The 9,067-nt window shown below is 54.7% G+C and overlaps 1 protein-coding gene across 2 annotated transcripts in view; it reads left to right on the top strand.

The window, feature by feature from the left end:
- Positions 1-3,023: 3,023 nt before the first annotated feature.
- Positions 3,024-9,067, top strand: part of MYO18A (myosin XVIIIA) — an 82,793-nt gene continuing 76,749 nt past the window's right edge. For both annotated transcript variants that reach the window (XM_040641071.1, XM_040641070.1), the window contains exon 1: positions 3,024-4,022. In XM_040641071.1, the coding sequence (XP_040497005.1) occupies positions 3,024-4,022 (999 nt within the window). The remainder of the gene's footprint in view (positions 4,023-9,067) is intronic.

The raw sequence follows: 9,067 nt of genomic DNA, 5'->3' as shown, positions 1-9,067 counted from the left end.
CAGCCTTGAGCAAAGTGACAGGCTCAAGGTCCCCTAGCAATTCATTGGCAGATCCAGGCCTAGATAGCAGACCCGCTAACCTTCCCGGCCAGCAGCTACCCCCCGCCCCCATGCTGCTGCTGGGGCAGTGACTGTGTGTGGTTCCTGCCCATCGCAATGGCAGTGAGGGGCAAGCTTTTGCCAAAACAGGGATTTCCACTTCTCAGGGACCTTTCCAGCCCAAAGATTCTAGAATTCTGGGGCCTGTTTTCCGTTGATACTGCTCAGACGTCTAGCCCCCGGCAAAGAGCCAGGATTGGGTAAGGATTGCAGAGTAAGAATTGAAGACCAAAAGACGTATCTTGGTGGGATAGTGTGGTAGGCAGTTGGGTTCTCATGGTTGGGCTGAGGCTGAGGCCAAGAGACTCATTTGTCCCCTTCCAGTCCCCAGGGTGGGTTTCTTTCTTCATTTCCCACACAGGAGCCGTCTTCTAAATCAGCTCCTCTTTTTTTTTTAGAGAGAAAGAGAGTGCAAGCATGGGGGTGGGGTGGGTAGGGGGAGAAGAAGAGAGAGAATCTTTAAAAAAATTTTTTTAAAGATTTTATTTATTTGACAGAGAGAGACACAGCGAGAGAGGGAACACAAGCAGGGGGAGCAGCAGAGGGAGAGGGAGAAGCAGGCTTCCCGGTGAGCGGGGAGCCCGACGTGGGGCTCAATCCCAGGACCCTGGGATCATGACCTGAGCTGAAGGCAGACGCTTAACGACTGAGCCACCCAGGTGCCCCAGGAAGAGAGAGAATCTTAAGCAGACTCCGTGCTGAGCCTGGAGCCTGACACAGGGCTCAATCCCATGACCCTGAGATCATGACCTGAGCCGAAATCAAGAGTTGGACGTTTAACCATCTGAGCCACCCAGGCACCCCTAAATCAGCCTTTTAAGACAATGCAGGTAGTAATGGGTGACGGCAGTGACCACCAGAAGATCCCACATGCTGGTATATGGTAGCTCGGTGCCAAACCCCATCAATATTTGGGAGGAAAGAGAGACTCCCCAGGTCACAGTAGAGCCCTGAAGAGAGGGTGCCTGCTGTAAGGTACTCCCCCATCCCCAAATCAGTCCAGACTCAGCTGGACAGGCCTGCCCTGGCTTCGCACTTCCTGGGCCCTAGATTTCCTGTCTTCCTGCTCCCAGGTACTGTGCATGGAGCATTTTAAACCAAAAAGTTCAGAGGGAACTTTGTTTTACTAGGTAGAAATAGGTCAGAAGGGGCAAGGGGTGCCTGTTAGGTCCACAGGGAACTAGTAACTGGGCCAGATTCCCCACCTCTTTGGATATGCTCTACAATTAAAGATTTCTCTAGAATTGCACTGCCCAGTTCAATAAACAGTAGTTGTCGAATACTTGAAATGTAGTTAGTCTGAATTAAGATGTGTACTAAGTGTAAAAATCACACTGGATTTTGAGGACTTAATATGGAAAAGAGAATGTAAAATATCTCTATATTGTTCATGTAGATTACATGACAATATCTTGGATCTATTTATATGAAAGTATATCTTTAAAGCTAATTTCACCTGTTTCTTTTTACCTTTTTTATTGTGACTGCTAGAAAATTTTAAATCACACGTGTGACTTGAATTGTATTTCTGTGAAGAGCATTGCTCTAGGAAGGATATACTGATCTCTCAGGAGCCACGTGGGTCAGGGTCCTGGGTGGGAAGGAGGCAATTAGCCAGGGCCACCAGGATCCTTGGGAGTTCCTGGCCTTGATGTCTTCCTAGGCATTGTATTGGCACTAGGGTTTCCTCTCAGTAGGTTGGGGAGCCTGGAGGGCCTTGCCTGGTCATGGCGGTGGGGTACACAGACAGGAAAGGCCTCTCCAGGGCCTTGCAAAAGGTCGTTGCTGGAAGGAGTGAGCTTGTTTGTCCTGTGTCTTGAACTCGGAGGGGGGGGCCTTCTTGGAGAGAGAAAAAAATTGCACTTAATTTCTAATTAGGTGGTATGGCCTACTTCTCCTCCTCATTCCCTGCTGGTTAGAACTTGTTCCCTGGCTCGCAGCTCCACCCCCACCGGGTCTTTCTCAGTCCTGTCCCCAGTCGGGTGCACGCCGGGGTAGGAGTAGGCTGGCACTATGGGTGCAGGTGGCCCGGAGCTGGCTTGTCTCTCAGGCTGCCACAACTTTCTTCCCGAGGCTATATTTAGTTGTTGGTCTGGGGAAAAGGATATGAGTTTTTCAGGATCCTGTTTATCCAGCAGAACCCACCCCCACCTCTCAGCTGTCTATCCTCTGTTCAGTCTGGAACTTCCCCTTTGCTCTCTGCTTCACTTGGGGCGCCAAGGTCCCAGAAAGAAAACAATATTTGCCGCCGACTAGCTGTGTGACAATTAACATATACTTAATTTCCTGCGGCCTGTTTTCTCATTTGTAGAGATAATGATACCTGCCGTGAAGGGATGCTGTGGGGCTCAAACGAGTGTGTGTAACGCGGCTAGCAAGTGGAAATTATGAAATAAGGGTTGGTGCTTTGAGGTCTTCTGTCAGGCCGTGGCTAAGGCTGCTTCTGTGTCCCTTTCCTTCTTCCTTTGTGTTGAATCTTAAGTCAGGCCCCAGGTCGGCTTGATGGCCCCCTCCTGCCAGGAGGCCAGAGCTCCCAGAAGCCACCTCGGTGCACACCTATCAGGGATGAAAGGCGATGACAGACTTTGGAGTTTGCGCTTTCACAACCTTATCGAAACCTCAAGTTTCCTTATTTGTAAAATGGGGGTAATCACAGACCTTCCCGTAGCAGTGTTATGAGGATTAACTTAACAGAGCTGGTATTGTATCAAGCCGAGCACCTGGCACAGAGTAAGCCCACTCTCAGTGAGGGGGAGCTGTGCTCATGAGTTGGCCTTGTCTGGACTGGAGACACAGGAAGAGGCTCTGCTGGAATAATCTCTCTCTCTCTGCTTCTGTTTGCAGCAGCAAGGTGGGGTACAAGGGCCCTGTGCTAAGCACCCGTGATCCTCTGGGGGTGCCACCCCCAAAAGCAGTACCCCACCATGTTTAACCTAATGAAGAAAGACAAGGACAAAGATGGCGGGCGGAAGGAGAAGAAGGAGAAGAAGGAGAAGAAGGAGCGGATGTCGGCGGCGGAGCTGCGGAGCCTGGAGGAGATGAGCCTGCGTCGCGGCTTCTTCAACCTGAACCGCTCCTCCAAGCGTGAGTCCAAGACACGCCTGGAAATCTCCAACCCCATCCCCATCAAGGTGGCCAGTGGCTCCGACCTGCACCTGACTGACATCGACTCCGACAGCAACAGGGGCAGCGTCATCCTGGACTCCGGCCACCTGAGCACCGCCAGCTCGAGCGATGACCTCAAGGGTGAAGAAGGCAGCTTCCGCGGCTCTGTGCTGCAGCGGGCGGCCAAGTTCGGCTCCCTGGCCAAGCAGAACTCGCAGATGATTGTCAAACGCTTCTCGTTCTCCCAGCGGAGCCGGGATGAGAGCGCCTCAGAAACCTCCACCCCTTCCGAGCACTCTGCGGCCCCGTCCCCGCAGGTGGAAGTGAGGACTCTCGAGGGACAGCTGGCACAGCATCCCGGCTCAGGCCTCCCTCGGCCAGGGCCCCGGTCCCGAGTCCCTGAGCTGGTGACGAAAAGGTTCCCGGCCGACCTGCGCTTGCCCCCCGTGGTGCCCTTGCCGCCGCCCGCCCTCCGGGAGCTGGAGCTGCAGCGGAGGCCCACTGGAGACTTTGGCTTCTCCCTGCGCCGCACGACCATGCTGGATCGGGGCCCCGAGGGCCAGGTCTACCGAAGGGTGGTTCACTTCGCGGAGCCTGGCGCGGGCACCAAGGACCTGGCCCTGGGGTTGGTGCCGGGTGACCGTCTGGTGGAGATTAATGGGCACAACGTGGAGAGCAAGTCCAGGGATGAGATCGTGGAGATGATCCGGCAGTCTGGGGACAGCGTGCGGCTCAAGGTGCAACCCATTCCAGAGCTCAGCGAGCTGAGCCGGAGCTGGCTGCGGAGTGGCGACGGACCCCGCAGGGAGCCAGCTGATGTGAGTGTCCCCTGGGCAGCCGGGCAGGAGCGGGGATTGGGAATTGTGCTTGGGCGGATGACTGGGGTACCCAGGAGCGGTGAAGTCGTGCCACTCTTGGGCCCCTGGAACAACTTACCTGGCCTGCAGGGAGGAGCCACCTTAGCAGGGGGTGGTCCCTGGTGATACAGGCTTCAGGATACAAGGGTGAAGGGTTTGGGCACCAAGTTACCTGAGCCCTAAATCGGGGCACGGAGGCTCATGCGTGTCCCTTCAGATGAGAGAGAGTCTGGACTACTAGTCCAGCCTGGCATCTGGACACAAATAGAGGATTCCCATGTTATTTAGGCATTAGATTTGAAAGAAAAAATGAATTATTTCAAATCAGGGTTGCTGTGGAACATCTGGGCTGTGTAGCTGTTTTGCTAGCTCTTGGGTAAGATGACTTCAGGACTCCTCTTGCCCTTGAATGAGGAGTTGAATAGGAGGTAAGGTGGCAGAGATAAGCATGGGCCAGATCATGGAGGACCTTGTAAGTCATGATAGGAGTTCAGATTTTTGTCCCAGTGAAACAGGACCATTGTAGCGTTTGAAGCAGGGGAGTGACTGGACCTGATTTATACAGATCACCTGGGCTCTAAGAGTATTTATTACCTCTCCTAGAAGAAGAAAACACCCCGGAAACGTAACAGATATCAAGCCTACAGAAATAGTATGACCCGACTATCCCTGAGACCCCAGCTGTTATCCTGCCCACACAAAACAGCAGTGGAAGGGATGACATAGGAGCAGAAGAGATTTAGATTCTATGCATGAGAAGATCTCCAGGGGGACAGTGATCTCTAACCCCAGGGGTCTTTTGATAGGGTGGCTACGTATCACTTTGGAATCTTCCACCTGGAGACAGAACATGAAGGACAGGTTGGCCCCTGGCCATCCTGTTTTAGGGTTTTAGGATTGCCCGGATCTGGTCCAGTGCATAGGCTGGCCAGGACCGTTCAGCACTAAGTGACTGGCCAGATGTGTCAAAGTCAGAGGTGGGAGGAAATGCTAAGGAAGCAGGCAGAGTCCTGGTGCTAGCTTTCTCCCCGGGAGGGGAAGTCGATGCTCAGATGGTGGCTCAGCCTAGCAGCATGGAGGGCCCAGAGGGCCTGGGAGCGGCAGGGTCAGAGTCTGGTAGGAAGCACTGGAGGTGGGTTCCAGATCTGCCTTTACCCGGGGCCTGGTGGAGGTCAGGTGGTTTTGCTAGTCAGGAAGGAGGGAGCCTGGTGTGGAATCCAGGGAAGGACCTGGACTCATTTGTTCCAGAAACTCACATAGAACACCTACTGTGTGTCAGTCACCAGACTAGACTGAGCTCGGGGAACCGCAGTGTAGAGGGAGTGGTCTTTATCTTAGAACCAAAGCCCATACTATATTGCCATGTCTGTCTACTTTCTCCCAGGCTAACATTATTTTTAACAGAAGGAATTTTCTTCTTCAAGAATGAATCCCCTGGGGGGGTTGTTGCCAGCTCCCGCTGAACCACAGCTCAGGCCTCTGTGGGGCCCTGGGCCTGGCATCCCAGATGCTATTTCGTTTTCTCTTTATAGCCTGGGGATCATCCTGGCATCTCAGATTTCTCAGCCACTCTCCCTTCCCAACAAGCTGCTGCTGCTCTATCTCTGGGGAATGGGATGGTTCGGCTTTGGAGGCCCTGGTAGACGCCACACTACAGCTGGAGCCGGTACCTCTGAAATGCTGGCTGGCTTCAGCCCCCGTGGGGCAAGCCCAGCGCTTCTTCCCCAGGCTGATGCGTAGGGGATCTGGCAGGGGACCCACAGCAAGCTCCAGCCTCGGGAGTCTCTGAGAGCCATCAGAGAACCCTGAGAAGCACAGGGCTGAGCAGCCCCGCATCTTTTCCTCCCTGGCAGGTGGCAGGGACTCAGGCCTCAGCAGAGAGGAGCGGAGTGGGCCCAGCCTCCTGGCCTCCTGGAACAGACCCAGAGCTGGTGTGGGAGTTCTGCGGCCTCCACTGCAGCTCTCATCCTCCATCCCCTCCTCTTCCTCCCGCTCCCACTCCGGCTTCTTTTCTTGGCAGCCGTTCTAAGCTCAGTTCCATGCCAAGAAGAGTCTTCCCACTTACTCAAGGCTCCTGGGCGGGGTACCCTGACAACTCTGGCCCCACGAGGACGGCTCCTGGCGGCCACCCTGCCCATCAGGTCATCCATCAACTGTGTCCACACACTGCCCGTCCCCAGGGAGCTCTGAGGGAACCAGCTGGCCATCTGTTCTCTCTCTGCACACAGATGGGGACCAGGTCTCATGGCTCCTCTCTGTGGCCTCTTTGGAAGGCCCCAGGGAGAGACAACCCCTCGGGTTTCCTTCTCACAGGATGTGTGTCCAAAATGCTTGGCTCACGCCTCCGTGTGTCCCTGTAGCTGCTAGCAGGGTTCCGTTGGGAGTAGGGGTGAGCCACAGTAGGGGGGTAAACAGGGAGCCCCAATAGAAATTGGGAGAAGCAACTCTTCTTCTGCCATCTGTTCCACTCCACTCATTAAACAGACATTCGTTGAGCACCAACTGTATGCTAGATCCTGGGAGCCATAGTCCCAGCCTCTAGGAACTCATAGTCTAGCAGAAGAGATGGCCAAGTAGCAGATGATGACAGTGCCATTTTAGAAGCTCCCCAGCCCGGGGGGCGGGGGGTCGCAGGGAGCACAGAGGAGGGACTTGAAGTATAGTCTGGGGAGAGATCACAGGGAAAGCTGCCATCTGGGTGGGAGATGAATGCAGGGGAGGCAGGAGGAAGGGGAAGGCTGTGAGAGATACATACCAAGACCTAGAGGTTGGAGAGAGAAGGACACATTTGGGGGGAATAAGGCTGGGGGGACAGTGCATGGGGAATGACGATCGAGAGAAGCAGCAGAAGAGGCCAGCAGGGGACAGGTCACGAAGGCCTTTGTGAGCCAGCCTAAGAAATGGGAACTTCGACCAAAGGGCAAGAAGCCGTTTAATCAGGGAGTGATAGGAACAGATATTAGAAAATCTGGCTGCTCGTGGAGAATGCTTTTGGGTGTAGCAAGGGCAGCCATGGGGAAAATAGTGAGGGCCCTGTCATTGTCATCCCAGTGGAATGGAGGTCTGTACTTGGGTAGAGCAGTGGAGATGGGGAGAGATTTCAGACGTGACTGACTGGTGTGTGGGATGGAGGAGAGGAGGGCCAAGTGGGATGCCAGCTTTGCAGGAAGTTGCTGAGTTCCTTCCTTGGCTCCTCAGGGGAAGTGTCTTAGGGTATCTGGTTTTGGATCAGTTACTCTTAAATTGTCTGAAGGCAAAGCATTCCCTGAGTCTGGTGAGATGAAAGGGGGTGTTGGTACAGACAAGGACCTTAAAACCCCAGTTGGATCAAAATGCCTTTCTCCCGCTCCGTGAATCTGAGTGGGAAAGTCAAGGGCCCGCTGAGAAGGACGAGGGCCTGGGAGAGAGGAGAGCCAGTCAGTCCTCTCTGTTTGTATCCTCAGCGGGCCCATCGCGGGGAGTAGGGCTGTAGGATGCTTCTGCTAAGCTCAGAAAAGCTCACCTAGCTAATGTGGTTGTCCCCCTGCCGCCAGGAGCCTGGAGAAGCTGCCAGCAGGGGAGCTCCACCCAAAAGCGCTGCTTCCCTGAGCTTCCGCGGTTGTGGTGGGAGGGGCGAGGTGGGGGTTTCCAAGAAGGCACCCACTCTCTGCCCGTCAGGCCTGCTTTCCTGGGCTCTGTGGAGCTGTCAGGCCTTTCCCGGAGATCTGTGATATAGTTTCTTCTCCCTTTGGACCGTGGGGCTTGGACTCAAAGGCTCTAGGGCTACGAGGTTCCTTGAGGGGTTGTCACGTCTGTATAAGCCACCTGCTTATGTAGACTTGTGTAAGCCACCTCTCATAGATTCCCGTAGGTAGTAAATGCCTAGGAAGATGATCGGTACCTTTCCCTCTGCCCGGTCTCTAAAGCCCTCCAGGGAAGGTCATTCTGCTGCTCCCTTGATTAACCCGTCCTGATGTGCTTTCCCACTGTTGCTCCTGGTAAGGTTTTCTTTCTAAGGGGAACGTGTGTTGCTTTTGTTCCGACCCTTTCCCTGTAGCCCTGTGTTCAGAGACAGCCAGCTGAAGGAAGGGCTGGGATGCCGGGTGCTCCCTACTTATTCCCAGCATCTCAGGCCTGCAGATGGGAGGACACCAGTGGCCTGAAAGGAGACTGGCAGGTTGGGGTTGCCTGCATTGAGAAGGGCAGGGGCCCCTATGCCAGGAAGCCCTAGACCCCTGGATAGAAGCTGTATGAGCCTCACCAACCTTGTCCCCGGGACCCTGGGACTTACAGGAGTGGGACCTGCAGGATACCAAGGAGAGATGGAAGACTGTCCTGTTCCGGGTCTGCTGGGCCAGCTTCTGAGCAATAGGCGGTCCCTGGGGCTTCGGGTGGTGGTGGAGCTGCTGGGTGCTGCCGGGCTCGGTGTCCTAGAACACCTCTGTTCCTAATGTGACTTTAGAGGATCCTTGGAGGGGTTTTGGGTTTTGTTTGCTTGAAACAAAATTCTGACTTCATTTTGTGCCAAAGCTCTAGGCACTTCTGACGTCAGTCTCACCACGTTGAGAGCTCGGCTTGCGGGCTCAGAGCAGAACCCAAACTCAGTTGTTTTGGTGATGAGGCGGCCAGTGGGTGGGTGTCAAGGGCGTGAGAGCTGGTGGATGAAAGGTCTTTGAGAGCATTTGGGGGGTTCTCTATCCTGGATTAGTGGGGTGTATGGGACCAGCAGGATAGCGTGGTGGACAGGGTCATTTCTATTCCGCTGGGTCTCCCTTCTCCGTCCTCAGAGGCACATTCTGCCTTCTTCCCGATGAGCCGCTAGACGAACTGCAGCCCGAGAGTGCCCTGGCCACCCAGTCTGTGGGTGGTGGGCACGGTGCCCAGGCCACATTGAACTGGGTGTGGGTACATGTCATGGTCATTGGTTGTTTTTGCAGGCACTGCTTGGAGCCCTGGTGTGGGGGCAGGGCCTTGGTTTGAAGTGGCCTGCACTGGCCCCTTCTGGCCCCGGTCAGAGCCCCCCCCCC

This window comes from Ursus maritimus, unplaced genomic scaffold (genome assembly GCF_017311325.1).
Source record: "Ursus maritimus isolate PB19 unplaced genomic scaffold, ASM1731132v1 scaffold_24, whole genome shotgun sequence".
NCBI lineage: Eukaryota > Metazoa > Chordata > Mammalia > Carnivora > Ursidae > Ursus > Ursus maritimus.
This window is presented reverse-complemented; position numbering and strand designations above follow the sequence as displayed.